Genomic DNA, 20,859 nt, shown 5'->3' with positions numbered 1-20,859 from the left:
TTCTGTTACCTTCAGAAGTTTTGCGTGGAGAAGCAAGGTGTAGGCCGCCTCCGTGTAGTTGTCACACTCTCTGTGTAGGTCACACAGCTTATACAGGTATCTGAGATGACAAAACAGAGTGATCGTCTAAGATGTCAACAAATCATTTGTGTTGAAGATTGCAAGAGTTAAACTCTACCTTCAACAGTAAACTGTATCTACATTTTCTCTTCACAGAGTTCACAATTCCCAATGCCCTGAACACTTTTGGTGCAGAAAGCACTAAGGAAAACCAGTAAGAGTAATATACAATAGCATTTTGTAAAAAAATTTTAAGTGCTCCTTTTTCAGGTTGAAAATGAAGACAGCCCAAGAATGCAGAATTGTACTTCAAGGGTCTCTCTTTCCTTTTCATCTTACATGTGAAATGAGATCACGAAGTCTGATTGTAATTTCTTACGTTTCTATTGACTACAAAGGCACCCCCTCCCGAAATCCATAAAAACACAAATCCATAAAAATAAAGAGCTCCAATGATCACACTGAATGTGATCAAAAAATTTCTCTGCCATAAAGTTATAAAATTGCTTTTTAATATAGAGTAAACTACATTTTAGATAAAAGAATCTGGCTGCTTTTGCAGAAGTTTATTAAGTTTATTTGGTATATTTTAATAAAGGAGAAACTAAAAACATTCTTAGAAATCAAGTTAGAAGAGCATGCTTGATATAGTAAACACATCATTAAACATTAAGCCACATGAACATAATCTTATTCTCTTCTAAGTTATCATCTTGCTAAATATTGACACTGGCCCCTCGAAATGACCAAGAGAGGGGATCCATCCCAGCCAACCCCCTCTAGAGAAAAAGGCAAACGAAGGAGGGAAATCCAGCAGGAAATATAAAACATCAGAGTATACCATCAGTTAAAAGAATAGACTGAAAAAATATACTATTGTCTATTTATGATATAATTAAAACTGATTTCTCATTTGATCATATGGTTTACTGTAAAACGTGAAAATTGTGCTCTTATCTCTTTTTAAAAGGGCCACATGAGTCAGTCAAGAGATACCAAAACCCTGTGAAATAGTATTTAGCTAAATATGACCCCCGAAATGTCAGCACTGGCATCTGCACAGGAGTCAGGATACACCAAATTCAACCTCCAGGATTCATGACTCCTACAAGATAAACCCCTGTAATCATACAACAGTTGTTAGCACGCACTTGACAAACAGCAATTATCATAAACCTGCAGAGGGTACGGACAAGCGGGATGCCGACATACCTTATGTACATTTCTTCTCTTTCAATTTCTTTGTAGAAATTCTGAAAAATCAAACCACAACACTGTTTTAAGAAACCTGTTCTACAAAAGGTGTCACATAAGCACTAAACACTCAAGGTTCTTCCACTGGTGTCAAGCACAGCCAAAGGGACCGGGCTCTTTGGTTTAGAACCATAAATTCACATAAAGTACAAAGATGTCTTACATTGGTCTTCAATTTTTGGGGGGCGGGGGGTGATGCTTATGATTCCACTTCCTACACTGAAAGGACTGAAACCTAGTCTTTAGCTAAATAAAGGTATTACCCCAAAGATATGATGCCTTAGACATTAGAAAGTCATTAGAAAATGAAAAATACATGAAAGATCCCATATCTGGGAGTATCACTAACAAGACTTAAACCATGCTGGGCCCAGACTTGGCTAGAGCCACGAGAGGGCAATGTGGTATTCTAGACCCGAGGTGGCCAATACAGTAGCCATGCTACCTGTATGCGATGTAAAGTAAATTTAATTAAAATTAAATAGAGTTAGGGCTGGCTGGGTGGCTCAGTTGGTTAAGCATCTGACTCTTGGGCTCAGGTCATGATTTCAGGGTCAGGGGATCAAGCCCCGAGTCAGGCTCCTTCCTTGGCAGGGCATCTACATCTACCTGAGATTCTCTGATTTTCTCTCTCCCTGTGCCCCTCCCCACTGCTCTCTTTCTTTCTCTCTTAAATAAATAAATAAATAAATAAATCTTTTAAAAAAAATTAAATAAAGTTAAACATTTGCTTCCCCTGGGAAGCCCTCTGGCCCTGGACTCTTGTTTATTGGGAGATTTTTTATTACTCCTTCAATTTCTTTGCTAGTTATGGGTCTGTTCAGATTTTCTATTTCTTTTCGTTTCAGTCATGGTAGTTTATATATTTCTAGGAAGTTATCTGTTTCTTCCAGGTTGTCTAATTTGTTGGCATACGACTGCTCATAGTATTCTCTTTTCATTGTTTGCATTTCTGCAGTGTTGATTGTGATCTCTCCTCTTTCTTTCATGACTTATTTACTCTGTCCTTTATCTTTTCTTTTTGATAAGTCTGGCTAGGGCTTTATTAATCTGTTAATTCTTTCAAAGAAGCAGCTCCCAGTTTCGTTGATCTGTTCTACTGGATATTTTTTTTTTAATTTCTACATAATTGATTTCTGCTTTAATCTTTATTATTTCCCTTCTTCTGCTGGACTTAGGCTTTGTTTGCTGTTCTTTTTCCAGCTCCTTTAGTTATAAGGTTAGGCTGTGTATTTGAGACTTTTCTTCCTTCCTAAGGAAGGCCTGTATTGCTATATACTTCCCTCTTAGGGCTGCCTTTGCTGCATCCCAAAGGTTTTGGACTGTCGTGTTTTCATTTTAAGGTGCTTCCATGCTCCCTCTGTTATGTTTGCCAAACCCTGAGGACTCAGTAACCCTGTGGGGCTACTGTTACTGTACCAAATGGTACAGAGAGAGAACATTTCCATCATCACAGAAATTTCTATTGGACACTGCTGTTCCAGACAGACCAACCTTGCAAGCCACAGTAAAGAAACCAGTTGGCCTTGGAAGCACATTCTGTATTTCAATGCTTATTGATGAAAAATATTAATTAGCAGGTTATAAGCAATGGGCTATTTCCACATACTGTAAAATATCTTCTGGGTGACCAAGAAAATTTCTTTCTACCTTTTATTCTTGGGGCACCTGGGTGGCTCAGTCAGTTAAGTGTATGCCTTCAGCTCAGGTCATGATCTCAGGGTCCTGGAATCGAGCCCCACATTGGGTTCCCTGCTCAGCAGGAAGTTTGCTTCTCCTACCCTCTCAGCCCCTCCTGCTGGTTGTGCTCTCTCTCTCAAATAAATAAATTAAATATATTTTTTAAAAAGAAAAAAAAATTCTATCTCTTAATGTAAACATCTCCATAAACATTTTAAAATTTTTTTAAAGGTTTAAATCTTTTTTAAGATTTGGGGCCCCAAAAAGGCGCAGAACACTCACCTAACCAGGCCCAAGGGAGGGCAGGCACCATCACAGCCACTGTCAGTGTGAAATTTAGCACCTGAATACAATGTGAGGACTCTAGGATTAGGCCCCAAGATCATAGTCCATATCACCATTATAAAGGACTCCAATTAATCCTTAAGATGGAATAAGTTGTTTAATTTCATGAGCAAAAAAAGAGACCCTGTTTCTGAAATTAATCTCTCTGAAAAAAAGTGATAAATAAATATAGAAAGTAAGAGGGGGCACCTTTAGAAAAATGCTCCAAGATTTTCCTATTTTGCTGCATCTGAGATTTCAATGTCCTCTGGTTCATATGCTATGGCTCAGTAATGAGGATATTTTCAGCCGACAACTCAGAGGGACGTAACAAAGAGAATCCGCATCAAAGGGAGAGGATGAGCCCTTCACTTCCAGCTCTAACTCACCAGTATTTACAAGCTACGATTTTATACTATCCTATTTTGCACTGGTATTTTTAATCTTTCCCCAAGCTTTTGATCATTCTCCTTTACAATTTCACAATGGGCATATCAGGTGACCTTTATTCCTCTCTCACGGATATGGAAATGTCTTCTATTTCCTGCCTGTGCTTAGTTCTGTTCCCTTCCTAGGACTTCAAAACCTCTCTACAACTGAAGGACGCTCATCTCAAACCCCAGTTTCTATATAAAACTGTGGGTTTCTTACGTAAAAGGTCACATTGCTCCGGCGCTCCACTTCTGGGCCCTGCAGCAGCACCCCCTCCCCCCTCCCCTCTCCCCATCATTCCCGCTTCTCAGGTCCCCTCTGCACTGGTGCTGGGTCTGGGCCAGGTTCCAGCTCTGTGGATCATTGTGGATCTCTGCAACCCTTTCAGGACTAGACCTCCAGTGCTAATGCACCATGACACACCCATCTTCCAGAACTTACACATTTGCTTTATACTCCAGTTCTGTGTTCCTTCATGAGGACAACAAATGCTGAGATTTTTAGAATTCTCGTGACAGCCAGCTTAATTACCTTTCTAAAGGGGCCACGAGAAAAGTAACTTATATCTAAAAAATAACAAGGAGTCTATCGTGTCTGAGAGAGGGCTGTCTTGATGACTGTGTAGAATAGTGGTGACACACAACGGAATTACCAACCAGTCATGAAAGACTGCACGACTCTAAGGGGACAACAAAACTCTACTTCATTACAAATGCACATTCTGTCCAGGGGCAACCGTGATCTAGTGTAATACAGATGTGCTTCAGGGATGGGTACGGGTAGCGGACTCCGGTCCCTGCACAGAGTGACTGCTCATCAATTATTTTTAAAAAATTTTGTTTAAATGCAAGGAACAGTAACACATTAATGAACCCACACAAGTTAGAATGTTCCATTGATTCCATTAAAAAAAAAAAAAGCACTGGTTCTAAAGGAAATTTGGCAATGGGCTTAAAGAGCATCAATAAATCCTATGTTCTTGATTCTATTTATTATTTTTTTATTCTATTTTTTAACTTTAGGATTTCCAGGTTAGTAATAAACAGAGTGCATTTTATATATCACTAATGTATGCTTAGACATCTATTTTCATCTAGAGATGGATATACATATTCATAATTTGTTTCATAAGGAAAGTACCAAGAGAAAAGGTGAAAATGGACTAGGAGATAAAAATATATTTATGTTTCTACTTATGTGACTAAACATGAGCTGGGTAGTGACTATTAAGAGACAGAACATTGGTCTGTAAAAACCCGGGAAGGCCTTGTGATAGGTTGGGACCCATCTTATGATCCCTAGGAAAAGGCTAAGAATAGAACACCTGACTCTTCCTTGAATGATTCAGGGTGTTACAAGTTCAGAGAGGTTAATGATGTCAGGTGTGCTTCTTGGTTAGAGCCTGGCTAGTGCTGACTGCAGCAACAGGTAGGTACTGCGTGAGGCTCCGTATGGCAGAGGAACACAGGTTAACATCAGAAACTGTGACTGCAGGTGGCATTTCGAGAGCTGATTTTCTGCCCCTGGGTTCTGATGATAAAAGGCCACATTCCGAGTACATCTCCACTAGGTTTCACATCCTGGTGAGCATGAGAGATCTTGCTTAAAATTAAAAAAAAAAAATAGTATTCTCAATCATCAAAGTTGGAAAGTGAAGAAACGTACTAATAATTCTTCCCTCTGGACACAAATCAGCTTCTTCGATCCCCTTAAAAATCCTAGTGAGCACTAGAAAAGTATGTCCATAGTAGGAAATTATTTTTAAAAGGTTTCCATTTCTCTCAAACAGGAAAATATTGATTTCTATTTCATGTTAATCATTTTGTCATTATAAAAGCAAATTTCTCTGAACAGCTGTTAGAATGCAGGAAGACAATGAAGCAAGGGTCAGGGCATTCCTGAGCAAAAGACTGGGGCCCTCACCCAACTAGCCTCCAGGTGACTATAAAAGCAAACTTAGCAGTAGGCCAGATCTCAGGGACAGAAGCCAGAAGCACATAATACTCACAGTTGCCTAAGACCCTTATGACATCCACGTACTTATTTAGATCTTTCAAGCTCACTGATTCCTTCCTTGGCTCTGGCCAGTCTATCAATGAGACCAAAGAAAGGGGCACCTGGGTGGCTCAGGCATTAAGCATTCTGCCTTCAGCTCAGGTCATGATCCGAGGTCCTGGGATCGAGCCCTCTGTCGGACTCCCTTCTTGGTGGGAGGCCTGTTTCTCCCTCTCCCACTCCCCCTGTTTGTATTCCCTCTCTCCCTGTCTTGCCTCTCTATCAACAAACAAACAAACAAATAAATAAATAAGGTCTTTAAAAAACAAGAAGAGACCAGAGACATTCTTTATTCCATTACTGTGTTCTGGATTTCTAGCATTTCTTTTTGGTTCTTTCTTAGAGTTTCCATCTTTTTGCTTGCATTACTTCAACATTTTTGCATAAGGTCCACTTTTTCCATTAGAGCTCTTCACATACTAATCATAGTTCTTTTAAATTCCCAGGCTTAAAATTCCAAAACTTGGGCCATATCCGAGCCTAGCTCTGATGATTGCTCTCTCTTTTCAAACTGTGTTTTCTGCCTTTAGTATGCCTTGTAATTTCAGGTTGCCAGCAGACACAGTGCACTAGGTAAGAGGCATCTAAGCTAGTCCTGGCCCTAGGGATGGTTTCTGTTCCACTAAGCTGTCATTCACTGGATTCTCTTGCCTCTCCAGTCTGGGGGGCAGCAGTTTTCCCTGCAGATCTGAAAGACAGAACTAAGAAGATTTGTTGATTTTTGGTTTTTCAGCTTTTTTCTTATGGTGAAGAGTCCAAGCTCCTTTTAAACCGGAAACCAGAAGTCCTCCATATTTGGATGTTTAGGGAAAAGAAAACTTGCTACAGATGGTATTTATCATTAGTGAGAACTGGCTGCCTATCCACAGAAGGCAGGGGCTGAGGTGGCCGATGAGCCTTCAGTTTCCAGTTTCTCACGCAAAGTACAAATTCAGTATTGACAATAAACTGGATGGAAGGTGGAAATATGTTTTTAAACCTATCACATCTCTGGTGGTTTTCTAAAGAATGAAGGATGGGTCATATTCTTCTTGGCACAAAAGTCCACTTCCACAAGCTCAAAGTGCCTACAAGTCCATTCCAATGGAGGTGGACAGTATGAAGTGAGGGCAGAACATCCACATGTCATCTAACGACCAGATGGTGATATACAAGCTCCTGAGAAGTGAAGTAGGCAGCCCGAAGCAGGAATATGCTTTCTCACATTCTTGCCTGGGGACAGGCAGGGGCAATAAAAACAAACCCTCTCAGGGCCAAGAGTCTGCTTTTCTGGCTCCTTCTGGGAGTGACAGAGGAGGATGAGGCAGAGAGGGGCAGAGAGCTCTGGAGGGAGATATAGGAGTCACGTGGTTCCTGACAGTGACGAGGCTGGCCAACCGCTCCCTGCCGCTGAGCTTGTCATCAAGCTTCCTGAAAGTGCACTGCCCCGAGCTCTGCACCACCGCTAAGCCAGGAAGGGGGTGTCTGTAGGACCTGGCCATGTCACAGTGATAGCAGGTGTACAAGAGGACTGTGGATGGCAGCGGCCACACTTACCCGAGCCCCCGCTCTTCAAGAGGCCATGAGTTAGTTCCTCGAGGCTGCTGTAGCAAATCATCATAATCCTGGTGGCTTAAAATGATATATATTCTCTCACAGTTCTGGAGGCCAGAGTTGGAAATCCAGGCATCACCAGGGCCATGCTCCCTCTAAAGGCTCCAGGCAAGAATCCCACCAGCCACTCCTCACTTTTGGGGACTCCAAGAGCCCCTTGGCTGGTAATTATATCACTGCAGTCTCTACCTGTACCTTCATGTGGTCTTCTGTGCATCTCCTTTTGTCTCTTATAAGGATGCTTGTTATTGGATTTAGGGTCCCAACTGGACAGTAATTCAGGACAATCTCATCTTGTGACCCTTAACTAAATCACATCTGTAAGGAGGCTTTTGGCCCAAGTACGGTCACAGGTTCTGAGGATTGGGAGCTGGACCCATCTCATGGGGGCCACCACTCAACCCACAACAGGACATGTTTGCAATCTCCTAATGACGAAGCCCTAGACACCTGTCATCAACGAGGGTGCTACCTGGCAACAAAACAGTTTGGCTGATCATTCTCAGCCCCAGGAAGAACCACCTGGAAACCCCCAGGGGTGATGATTCTGCAGACTTGTTTACAGTGGAGCAGCAGGACTCATCTTCATTTGCCTTTCCCCACAGCAGACGAGGAAATGAGCGAAGGAGGCGGAGTTCCCCCCACAAAACGCTCCGAGGCCAGCTGCCATGAGGCCTTTGAACTTTCTGGTCCAGTTTCTGGCTCCCTGTGAAGACTGGAAATTTAATGAACTCGCATTTCACTCACCAGCACGTTGACAGTGCAGCTCATGCGATTTTCTTTGTTCTCATCATGCATGATGGTTCTGTAATCCAGGAGTCTTTCCATCAGGCGCACAACGAGTTTGACGAAAGTTTCTCCTGTTTTGGCGAGGTATTTGTGCTTCCTGCAGTGCTCCAAGAGGCTGAAAAATAATTATGCACACCTTGTTAATCACGCTCAGAAAAGGAAAGTTGACTGAGGTGCAATTTAAAATATTTTCCATTATTAACACATTTTAATTATTTCTGGGCTACAAAGTTCATTGTAGTCTAATTACAGTCTCTCTGTCTCTGTTCTGACATAAATCCTACTGTTAATCAACACTTACATTTTATCAAATAACACTTTGTACTGTTCATCTCCTCGGCCTCCTTCCACTTCATGATCCAGCTTGGTGATGATCTCATTTTCAAACTATAATTAAACACAGGAAGTGTAAATAATTAGCATGGTGGATATTTCCTTTTAAAACTGAGCATCAGTAGTACGTGAATCGGTGAGAGATCGTCATCAGATAGTTAGTTACCCTAAGCCTTTGAAGCCTGACTTCATTGAAGAGTTGCCATCCTGGAGCCCTGGAGATGTCTGACGATCCCCTGTCACGGGGGGACCCTTTCATTTCCTCCCCTGGTTAACTGAGTTAATAAACATGCATATTCTGATAGCAGGAGCAAGAACTAAAGAAAGACAGACGAGGGAACCACAGGAAAAACAACCAAGGAGCAGTAGGAAACAGCGTCTCAAACTTCATCTCTGCGAACAAGTAACATTGAAAATAGCTCAGTGGTTCCTGGAAAGGAACAGATGGCATTTCACTTGCCAGCAGAGTTCCCTGCAATCGCAAAACATCCAAGAGGCCACTTCACTGCCATTCCTTGATGGATCTAAGGAAACAGCTCACTTTGGTTGAAAAAAAAAGGTCACAAAACACAGGAGGGACAAAGTCTCTAAAAGACCAGCAGACGTCTCAAGAAGGTCCATCTGCAGGCCTTCTTGAACACCCCAAAGCTTCTGATCAAAATTCCAGAGCACAGCTGTGGGCAAGGATCCCCAGAACTGTCTCTTGGACCCAAACTCTGTCTCTTGGAGTTTTTAGGAAAACTCTAAATTCTGGAGAGGTACAAATCTCCAGGCTGTTTTCACAGGGGTCATGAACCTTGGGCTGACCAGGCCAGAAGTAACTACCTCACTAATGACAGATCTGAGCCCATCCTTGCTGCTCAGTCCCCTACCCTTGGCAGAGTTCAGGCCCACTCCTATGGGATTCTCCACAGTTTATCTCCATGTTGCAGGGGCCCCGAAATTACCCACTGACTTGGGTCAGGGAGGAAGGAAGCCTAGGAGAAAGTTAGTTCCCACAGAGTGGGAAAATCCACACCAAACTCAAAGAAGGCAAGTTTAGGAGGAATTGAGGGAAACAGCTAAATTCAGGATTCAGAAAGCAAGAACACTCTGTATGTAGGCAGGGGTCTCTAGAAGCCCCTTAGTTTTATTTTTTAAAGATTTTAGGTGGGTATTGTGGAGGGCACGTATTACACAGAGCTGGGTGTGGTGCATAAACAATGAATTCTGGAACACTGAAAAGAAATTTTAAAAGAATAAAAATTTTTACAAAATGATTTGAGGTGTTTATTTGAGAGAGAGCATGCACGAGCAGGGGGAAGTGGGGAAGGGCCAAGGAAAAGGAAGCAGCAGACTCGCCGCCAAGCAGGGAGCCCAACATGGGGCTCAGTCCCAGGACCCTAGGATCATGACCTGAGCTGACGGGAGACACTTAACCCACTGAGCCACCTATGTGCCCCTAGGATCCCCTTAAAATACATGCTCAGGCAATGCCTTCCCAGGGAAGAATCTCCAAGTCTCCCATGGATACTAGGATCCTGTAGTTATTTAAGCTGTGCAACAGAAAGAATTTCCATCTCTCTGGGTCTCTTCTAGAACAGTCTGTGGTGGTGTTTAACGGCATGAAGGTGTGATGTGCACAAGGACCTTTGGGGGATCCGTAATGCATTGGAGCCGGGGAGGGCTTCACAGGTCAGCAGGGGCACAGTGCCGCAGGTTGCTAAGACACAGCCTGGGCTCTTGGCCACGCAAGCCAAGGGCTGGACACACTCATATGACGATGGCTGGCAACAGGGGCTGCAGGCATCTGGTCTGCGCTGGGCACTCGGGGTGCTGTTGCCACTCTGGGGGGCAGCTGACTGTGGCCTTTGTGAGGCAGAAGGCAAGGGGTCTGGGGAGACTCACATAGGCACAGGGCTGCCTGACCTTGATCGGGACTTGCTGCCTGCAGCTACAATTTTATCACAGTGCAGATGAAGTGGAGGCTTAAACGGGACTCAAGAGGTGTATTGATTCCTGCTTGACATCAAGGACTCGGCCACATCACGGAGCCCAGACCTCGGTGCATATCCTGCGGTTCTCTCCTTGATCTTCCCTGCTGTCTCCTCCCCAAGTAAACACCCTCTGTTTGATTCTGTTTGGCCTGAAAGGTTCAGGGATTTTAGGAACATTAGATAAAAAGGCAGCTCTAGTGAAGAAGAAAAAAGCTTGTTTTATTGTTTTTACCTGAAGCCTCATGATAACGACTCTCCTGTAAAATAACCACCTTTTGATACTAACCCACTAGTACACTGTTCTATTCAGCCAAGAGTTCTGCAAAAGGTGGGCCTTTTGGGAATCAACTATGAGGCAGATCAGCTGCCATTAGCCCAAACACCGATGCTTCAGGCCAGTCCCATTTCCCGGAGGGGACCATGATGGGACACCACAGAGATTTTGGAGAATGCTGGTTCTTCAAGACAAATAATTGAGGTACAAAATAAGGCTCAACTTCATTAAAACACACGACTGCAGGGACGCCTGGGTGGCTCAGTTGGTTAAGCAGCTGCCTTAGGCTCAGGTCATGATCCCAGCGTCCTGGGATCGAGTCCCACATCGGGCTCCTTGCTCCGCAGGGAGCCTGCTTCTCCCTCTAACTCTGCCTTCCACTCTGTCTGCCTGTGCTCACTCTCGCTCGCTCTCTCTCTGACAAATAAAATCTTAAAAAAAAAAAAAAAAAAAAAACACGACTGCATGCCGCACATGTTTAATGAGCATACAATGAGGAAGGCACAGAGAATGCAGAAAAACGGGCTTTATCCTAACGTGGACCAACACATGCAGGCATTTCCACTCTTCATCCCTAGTTAAACGGGTGTATTGGAACTTGGAGTCTACTTTATGGAAATGGCATGTCTTCTCTGCTTCCATGTAAACGTAGCTGTCACAAACCAAGGCACTAAGGAAACACCAGCTCTTTAAGTGTGCTGCTTATCAGATTTGACTGATGAATTTAATGTTTCCTAAAATGAGCGGATGAATGATAAGTAAATCAGAAGAACACAGCTGATTCTAATTTTACTAACCTCTAAACCAAGTAATTTGCACAAACACCTGGCAACCCTATTCTGTTTATCAGCAAGGATTCAATACCCCAGGATCTGCAGCCAGCCTCTCATTCCAGGGTCTGCATTGTTTTTTACAGAATATACCGGAATCAATTTGTGAGTGTGCTGCGAACCGTGATCATCATCAGAACTCAACGATCCTGTCCAAATAAACGAGAGAAAGTCCATTTGCTGATTGAGCAGAGCTGGTTTTATTAAAAAGTTTGTTGATTATAGGACTCAAATGCACACTGTCTAACGTGCAGCAGGGTTCTCGACGTTTAGGTTAAAATTAGCAAGGGTTTACTGCGTTGCTTAAAAGGTGGCAGAGGCTCACTCACGTGATAAGCAAAATCATTACAGTTCTTCTCTTTTCAGAAATCACCAGTAGCACTACAAAAATGTCCACAGGTGTCCAACTTAAAATACCAACCAGAGCATCCCTAAGCATCTGATACCATTGGCCTTCCAAGAATATGGAACAGAGTCCACGTGTAAGTGGAGGGCTTTCTGGAAGGCTGCTGTGAAGCCAAATGTGGCAGAGCAGGGGGCTACGCTCACAGGGGTATTGACAGCGTTGTTAATTCAATTAACTTTGAAAGTGATGACTGCTTTCGATGCTCAACGCTCCAGTTATCCACAGGTTATTGGCTCCGATTTGAGGGATCATAGGGTGAAAGAGCTCAGTAGTGGATAATCCAAAAGCCAAGTCTACTTGATTGAGAATGTTTCATTTTTCTTGGGAGCCAGACTGACCATTCGCGGCCTAATGCGCTTATAAATGTTTAGAACCAGGCCTGCATTTTCCAGGCATCCAGGAACACATTTATAAAAGAGATCAGAGCTTACGTCAGAGCAAGGAAGGGAGCGGGATGGACCCAGATGGAAGGGTTTGCACAGATGGCTCACCACATCGATAGAGTGCTCGGAGGTTATCAAGAATGGGGTGAAATCGAACATCTAGGCACAGGGTCTTCTACATGCATTCGCAGAAGTGCTTCTTGACTTTCATACAAATAAGCTTTAGTGAAAGTGCTCTTCATCCAACTCTGCTCTGCCTTCTCCTGTTGTTCACGAAAACGTGCTCACAGGTGCCGCGGGGGAAGGTTATGATTCGTGAGCACGCCCTGGTCTCAGAGAGCTCCAACAAATCAGATTCTCAATTTCTGACCTTCCAGAAGGAACCGGGCCAATCCATTAGGGCTGCAGAGCCATGTCCCTTCTCATTAGTGTGGGCAGGAGGGGCGGGCAGGAGAACATCACTGAATCGTACCTGTGGGGAAAGCAGGGCCGAGGGACAAAGGAGCCAGCATGCTGGGCAGGGAGCAGCCTGGCATGCCCACACTCTCAGGGCTCTGTGTTCATGTGACATCTTAGAAGCCACTGAGTCCCCCCAGCCTGTCACAGCCTTTAATCCCTGCGCTCAGACACACGAATATTTTTATGTATATTGCATTCCTCTTGCTTAACCGCTCTGTAAACTTAATTACACAGTTAATCTCCCACACGCCATATCTCACATTCTAAAATCCCCACATCCTTCCAAATCCAACAAGAAGGCTATTCACTGACCTTGAAGCTTCTGCCTAGAGCCCAAGAGCCCCAAGGCTGGGGAACTGTCCACTGCCTGGTTGGCTGGGAATGGCTCAGACAGGTACAGCCGCTCCCCATGTCCACACCCTACACACACACTGACAAGTGACTTTTGGGCGGTATTCAACGACCCTGGACTCCAGGAACATGCTCTTAGAGTGCGTCCTGTTTGATTTGGCTAAAAGACATACAGAAGTGTGGGCATCTCTCTGCTGGAGGGCTTGTAAGAACAGAATTCAAGGTAATCAGAACTCTTAAACTCAAGGGCTTTCATTTCCATGATCTCTCAAAGACTCTTAGGTCTGGGATTCAATGAAATAAAAGCCTAGTTCTTGTGCTGTACGTTCCCTTTCAGGGTCCAAAACAATAAAATCAAGTAGTATTTTGAAATCGAAAGCAAAAATAAGCCAACAAACAAAATCCCAAAGAATTAAAGAATAAGCAGGATAAAATCACCACCAAAATCACATCCACAGGCTAGTACAAACTATCCTGCTCGCCCTCCAAGTGGCAGAAGCTGCCAACATCCTCTTAGGTCACTCAAGAGTTCCCAGCATGGGCCGTAGAAAGAGATTATTGAAACAGCACCTCAAAAACATCGAAGATGCCAAGATTACTCATGTTCTAATAGTGTTACAACGAAACAGGAATTTCCGGAAGTTGTGGAGCATTTTACTGACCGTCACAAAGATGACAGAAAATAGCTCCATGATTGAAAATATGATTTTGCTGTAGGGACTTTTCCATTCCATTTTTATTAATGGTATACAGCCCGGACGGTCACTGGCCACATTTCCCAGCTGTTAGTTCTGTTTTTCCCAAAGACATAACAAATGGAATTCTTTAAAAAGGTGCCAGGAGGGAACTTAAAAGTATGTTTTGTTTTGTTTTTTATGAAGCAAAATCCAGTGAGGCTGAGACTTGGAGCATTGCTGGTCTTGAAGGGGGATGTTGGTGAGCCAGGGGAGAGGTCAGTTTCAGGCCCGTGAAGGTTGGTCTCGCAGTAATGTGGTCCAGCGGGTGCACACGGACGATGCAAGGGACCCAAAGATGGCGCTGCCTCCAGACCTTGACACATTAGCAGAGCAGATCCTGAAGTCGTCCCATGTCGGAGCTTTTCTTTGAAAAAAGTCAAATCCAGGACTGGGGTCAGCCAGGGGGCGGGTGGGCATGGGGGACAGGGAACCCCCTGTCGGGATGACTTGAGAAGGGGGCAAGTGGCAAGGAGAGAGACCAGAAAATGCATCCTCCAGGGCTAATGGGCAGAGGAGGAGCAGGAGAGGGGGACCACGGAGGAGAACGGATGTGGCATCCATAGCATAAAAGATTCTTAGGAAGGGCGAGAAGAGCCAGGAACTGCTGTGAGCTGGCCTTCGCAGGGCTTCTTCAGCACCTGTGAAGGTCTGCCCAGCACAAACAGTATCAAGGAGACAAAAGGCACTGCCCGAGGCCCTGGAAAGCATGTCCCAGACCAGCAGGAGGATAAAGCACCTGAAAGGTAACTCCATGCGTCCCCATCCCACAGCCAGGTGAACCCATCCAGTGGCTGGACCCGGGAGAGGCAGGGACAACGACAGGGACACGTCTCTTTTGGATGAAGAGTCATGCTCTTTCTTGGAGAAGTAGAGGAAAGAAGTAGACTTTTGGGGAAATGTATGTGTAAGAACATTCTAATGCAAGTCCTCCACTGCAGCAGAAGACCACAGGAGCTGCAGCTCTGGGGAACTGGAGAAAAGCGCATCTGGAACGCAGGCTTTGGCCGGATGCAGTCTTATCTTGAGTAAAACGGCAGGTCCTTCTGCGTCCAGAGGGTTCACTGTCGACTCCAGCGGGAAGAGCACACTACCCCCGCAGACAGAATGCACACCTCACCGAGGACAGCCCATTAACAGACCCACTCAGAAAGACACAGCACACTTAAAAAAAATAAATAAATAAGCAACAAAACAGGTTCAAAACACGTATGTTCTGTAAAAACGAAAAACCCTAATGTCTTCCCACACTTCATTAGGTTTGCGCATCTGCTCTAAAAGTGAAGCCAATTTAAGCCCTTGTTGATGTGACTAATAAGGTTAGGTAATTGGATTGGTGGCGGATTAGTGACACAGCCGCCAGCCAGCCCCAACCGGGAAGCTCCTGGGATGGAGGCGGGGCTGCCTGTGCTCCGCTGTTCTGTGCACGCGCCCCCTTGTGGCAAGAGCCCGACACCCCCAGCAAGGCCAGAGGGCACACCTAGTGCCTCAGGAAGAGGAGGCGCCCCAAGGAGATGAGGGATGACCTGAGACTGGGAAAGAGTTTGACAAGATAGAAGAAGTCAAGAGACAGATGCTGGGGTCCGGAACAGGCCTGGGCGAGGGCCCAAGAGAAGCTGCTGCCGTGCTGGAGATGAGACAGAGGAAGGACGCACGAGTCACCGCAACCCACCCGGAGGCCAGAAGACCAAACAAAGACAAGACGACTGTAACCTGCACCCTCAAACCAAATGAGGAGGAGCCTGACAAAAATGGGGATGACAGGGGAGCAGGTCTAGGAAGGATGATACTGTGTGTGACACCGGGCCCGGGAGGCCGAGAGAGATCAAGAGAAAAAATAAATGGAGGCATCACAAGAGAAAAGGAGACTGGTCTTTCCCCAGTTCCTAAGATGGGGTTAATAGAGCAGAGAGATTTTATTGATTTTTTTTTTCCTCTCACAAGTTTGTTTTTCTGCTTTTAAAAACCTTTGGCCTTGGGGCGCCTGGGTGGCTCAGTGGGTTAAATGTCTGCCTTCGGCTCAGGTCATGATCCCAGGTCCTGGGATCGAGCCCAGCATCAGGCTTTCTGCTCAGCGGGGAGCCTGCTTCTCCCTCTGCCTCTTCCTCTCTCTCTCTTTCTCTCTCTCTATTGCTCATGAATAAAACAAATAAATAAAATGTTAAAAAACAAAACAAAACAAAATGTTGGCATGTCCTACCCTTTGTCTTTGAATGTACGAGTAGATGACAACACAGATGAATGAATAGTCGATGACCACTGACCAAAAAAATCCAAGAAGCGGACCACCCTCAGCCTGGTGGCAGGATCTGGGGACCTGTGTCTTCAGGTTGATGCTTTTATTCACATATATCCTAGCGGTACATGTTTTAGGGACGTGAAACTGTTTGTGGAATAGAATTAAATGTGCAGAACTACTTCTTGGTATCACACAGACAGTTCGGCTTTCTGGAATGAGGTCTCCTGATACGAGACCGTTTTTGAACCCACCACTGGGGGCAGCGTTGAGAACAGAGGGAGAAACACCAGGACTCTCCTTCATCAACTTCCTGCCCTTTAGGGAGGAGCCAGAGACCTGCGAGTTGGAGAAAATGAATCCCTGCCACCTGCGACTATGTGAGATGTTTTAAAGCTGCAGCAATAAGAACCACAAGAATGGAAGGGAGAAGAGGAACAACTCAGAAGCCAAATTCTCCTTCATGCCCTGGTCCTTGTTCCAACTGCTCCTGACCTTAGTTTGGCCCCAAAGTTGGCTTTGAAGAATTACAAATGACGCAGTGTTTTAAAGGCCTTTGATCTTAGTTTTCTGGGCTCATAACACTTACCATATAAACACAGTTTTCTCCTTTATCTGATTCTTTTTTTTTTAAAGATTTATTTCTTTATTTGAGAGAGTGAGAGCACAAGAGAGCGTGGGCGTGCAAGCACAGGTGGGGGTTGGGAAGGGGGCAGAGGGACAGGGACAGGGAGAGACTCCTTGACAGACTCCTCACTCAGTGTGGAGCCCAGCGCAGGGCTCAGTTTCACAATCCTGACAGCACGACCTAAGCGGAAATCCAGAGTTGGATGCTTAATAGACTGAGCCATCTGGGTGCTCCTACCTGATTCTTTAATAGCATTTTTTCATAAGGTCCTTCTTTGGGGCTTAATTCATATAAAATTCAAAAAGTCAGATGTATTTTCAGACTAGGAAAAGGCGTTTTAAACTCCAAATCCTACTTCTGGTAGGTTGGCAATGAGCTGGACCATGACGTAGGGCCAGTGGCAGTGGAGATGGGTCAAATCTTACGGCAACAACGCCCACAAAAAAACTGGCGATGTCAAAACTTACAAAAATATTTTGAATTGGCAATTCCATTTCTGAGAATGCATACGAGGAAAACTTTCCAAAGAAAGTCAAGCTATATACATGCACGTGTTCACTGCACATTTACTCACAGTAGTGAGACGTGCAAGCCACCTAAATGCTCAGCAAGAGGGATGGGTACGAGAAGATTACCCATTTCATTTTATGAAATGTTATGCCATCATAAAAATCATGGTTACCACATTGTAATCAAGAAAGATGTCTGTGATAGATTGCCAAACAAAGAGAACCCCCAAAATTTGGACAATGTTTACAACATTACATTACATGTGTACAAAGACTGATTGCAGAGGAATAAAAATAGCTGTTCTTTTAAAACAATCTCTTTAATTTTTATAGATAAATAAGTGCAAGGAAGCCCTCTTCCCTTACGCAAATAAAGAGAGAGAGAACCAAAGAAAGGGGGTAAGAAGCAAAGGGAGGGAGGGAAGGAGGTGGCGGGTGGGCGGGGGGTTCTCACGGGTCTGCTTTATTCCCTTTTCACACAACATCCCTTTGGAGTTGGTTCCATTCTGTACCAACGTTACGGCCTGAATCGAAGACCAAGGACGTCTGGTCATCTGCTGGAGAACCAGGTGGTCCCGGGAGTCACGGTTTCCTGACCTCGGTGGGGGCAAACCCAACTGTTTCTCACAGAGCAGAGGTTCTTTTAGCTTTGATCTGTTTCTGGCTCTAGAAAATACCAAAATTATTCTTCCTGGCTACCACCTTCATGCCACAATAATGAGGACCGACCAGTGGAAATCTATAAACAATGCACAATCGAAGAACCAAACAGCATTAAGGGGAGAAGGAACATCTACTCTTTAAATAAGAGATCCAGGTGGCTCAGTGGGTTAAGCCGCTGCCTTCGGCTCGGGTCATGATCTCAGGGTCCTGGGATCGAGCCCCGCGTCAGGCTCTCTGCTCAGCGGGGAGTCTGCTTCCCCTCCTCTCTCTCTCTCTCTGCCTGCCTCTCTGCCTACTTGTGATCTCTGCCAAATAAATAAAATCTTAAAAATAAATAAATAAATAAATAAATAAGAGATCCCACAACAATCATGCTATTCTAGGGCAGTTTTGGTTTCCTTCCAATATAGGAGTTTTTTCCTTAATATTTCTCAAAAATCCATGTGAAATGGATACTCACGTACTTGAATTATTATAATACTTAAGCAAAGGTTGCTTTCAGTAGGGAGGACCCACTACCACTTGGCTCTTCTCGTGCATGTGAGTGTGTTACCCGACAGCGAATATGTAAACACATACTTCTCTTCATGGAATCCAGGGAAGATTTATTTAATCTTCCAACATAAATATTCAGATTTTGTCTTTCCTATTGATACCATATGTTCTGAGCACGGCACACGGACTTTCTTCGAGGAACTCTTATCAGTTCTGCTGCACAGGTAAAGACCAAGACCCAGGTGAGAGAGGAAAAGCAAAGACTTTTTTGACTTGAAAATAACACACGTTGGCAAGAAGCAGCCAGTCTGACAGAGTGTGGTAACATCTGGTTAAACATCTGGAGGGTACGTACCAAGGGGGAAGAGACTTTTATCCAGGGTTGAATGTGTAGTAAATCTAGTTAAAATAAGTAAAAGCTAATAATAATTGGAAATATTTCTCCCTAAAGAAGAGGACAAAGGATGATAGGCTTCTTCAAAAAGGGAAGGCCTAGGGTTTTTCTCTTTTAAACTGTAGGGAATTGGGTTTTCATGTTCAACATCTTTATCTCCAGAGCCACTTAAAAAGCCTTTTTCAAGGTTTTCAGCCTTGTGTGACTTCTCCCCAAGTCCCTTACCGCACACCTACTATGTATGCCCTTACCATCTGGAAGCTTCGCGTCGAATGGAATTCACACTGCATCATGTCGAAGAAGATAGGGATGGTGGCTTTGCGCAGTTCTGTCTCAGGAATTAGCGTCATTTCTAATATCGGGCCGACCATTTCTGGAATGAACTTTATCTTGTGTTGACCTTAAATACAGAAAGGCATTATTCAGAATTTTTTCTTTTTAAAGGATTTTCAATGAGCTTTGATGGACCAAACTGAACACAGATCAGTTGGACTTTGAAAGCTGAGACATTAGAACATGCAACCATTCCTCATCCAGAAGACTTTTCAATGTGTTCAGCTTTGACTTTGAAAGCTGAGACATTAGAACATGCAACCATTTTGCATCCAGAAGACTTTTCAATGTGTTCAGCTTTTAGCATAGGAAGTGGACTGCAGTAGCTCCTTGGTGGCTCAGTCAGTTAAGTGTCTGACTCTTGATTTCAGCTCAGGTCGTGATCTCAGGGTCCTGGGACGGAGTCCCACATCAGGCTCGGTCCTCAGCATGGAGTCTGCTTGTCCTTCTTCCCCGACTCCTCCCCCGCTCACTTTCTCTCTTTCTCTCTCTCAAATAAACAAATAAAATCTTAAAATAGAAAAAACAAGTGGACTGTGTTTGAAATGTTGTAAAGGAAGCTATTAAAATATCCATCCAGTGTAAGATCTGTAGTCGTGACTTACGTGTTACATAAGATAAATGCTATTTCACAATCAGACAACTTTATCACAAAAATCAAGGACATCAGTGGGGACTCTACAGCAGGGCTGGGAGACAGCATACCTGGGATCTCAGTGGTGCCATTTTGTTATTAACAGTCACAACTTATCCAGAGTTAATCTATCTTACTCATCTTTCTGCACAATCAGAAAAGAGAATGGATCCTCTAAAGAATTTAGTTTAGTTTTTTTTTAGTTACTCAGCTAATAAGGATTCCTGTAAAGGAAGCCATAAAATAAATCTGGCTATAATAAATAGCCACACTTAACAAAGTTCATAACCCTCCTAATAAACTTAAATTAATAGATTTCTAAAATTTACATTAAGTGGACACATATATAAAATGTAACCTCCAATAAGGAATCTGAATAAAATGAAAATCTTATTTTCAACTTTTACTAAATATGTGGTATTTGGACTAAGGCTATAAAAACGGGATTCTCATCACTTCCTCAAATGCTTAATGTCTCTGATAGGCATGTAACTGTGGCAAAGCATTCTCTTAAAAATGCTATTATACTCAGTCTCTCAGGTGACACTTGTCTTGTATTATGCCGAAAAGATGTCAGAGCCAGTGTTTCAGAAAACAGATGATAGTGACACCAAGTCGTTCATCAATACAATTTGAGTGTCATGGAGTACTCGGTCTGTCGCTGACAGCTTTTACTGTTCCAAGCTGGCAGTGACATTTAGAAATGGCAGGAGCAAGTGGTCGTAGATGCAAGGATTGGAAAAATAGGCTCTAAGAATGACAGTTTTCTAATTTTCAATTATTGACTTTCCTGCCCTTTAGTACGGGAACCCGGCCAGGGGTCAGTGCTGAGCTCTACCTATAGTGATAACCCCGGGGATTTAACCTCTGCGAACAAATGGTCCTCACGGTGAGCAAGGCTTGGGTGTTCTCCAGGAATCATCTTTACTTTCTTGTTTTTCCTCTCTCTCTCTCTCTCTCTCTCTTTTTTTTTTTGCATTTGCATTATGGATTTCCCCTGGAGCATATCTTGCTCAAATTTAATGATGAACTCA

At 44.0% G+C, this 20,859-nt stretch overlaps 1 protein-coding gene across 4 annotated transcripts in view; it reads right to left on the bottom strand.

Moving 5' to 3' along the window:
* Window positions 1-20,859, bottom strand: part of DOCK1 (dedicator of cytokinesis 1) — a 489,630-nt gene that overhangs the window by 54,590 nt on the left and 414,181 nt on the right. For all 4 annotated transcript variants that reach the window (XM_082721511.1, XM_082721510.1, XM_082721512.1 and 1 more), the window contains 5 exons: window positions 19,110-19,258; window positions 8,489-8,574; window positions 8,146-8,302; window positions 1,273-1,313; window positions 10-100 (listed from right to left, as the gene is read on the bottom strand). In XM_082721511.1, the coding sequence (XP_082577637.1) occupies window positions 10-100; window positions 1,273-1,313; window positions 8,146-8,302; window positions 8,489-8,574; window positions 19,110-19,258 (524 nt within the window). The remainder of the gene's footprint in view (window positions 1-9; window positions 101-1,272; window positions 1,314-8,145; window positions 8,303-8,488; window positions 8,575-19,109; window positions 19,259-20,859) is intronic.

Source organism: Mustela nivalis (genome assembly GCF_964662115.1).
Source record: "Mustela nivalis genome assembly, chromosome: 2".
Taxonomy (NCBI): Eukaryota; Metazoa; Chordata; class Mammalia; order Carnivora; family Mustelidae; genus Mustela; species Mustela nivalis.
The sequence above is the reverse complement of the archived record's forward strand: the minus strand, read 5'-3'. Positions and strand labels throughout refer to the sequence as shown.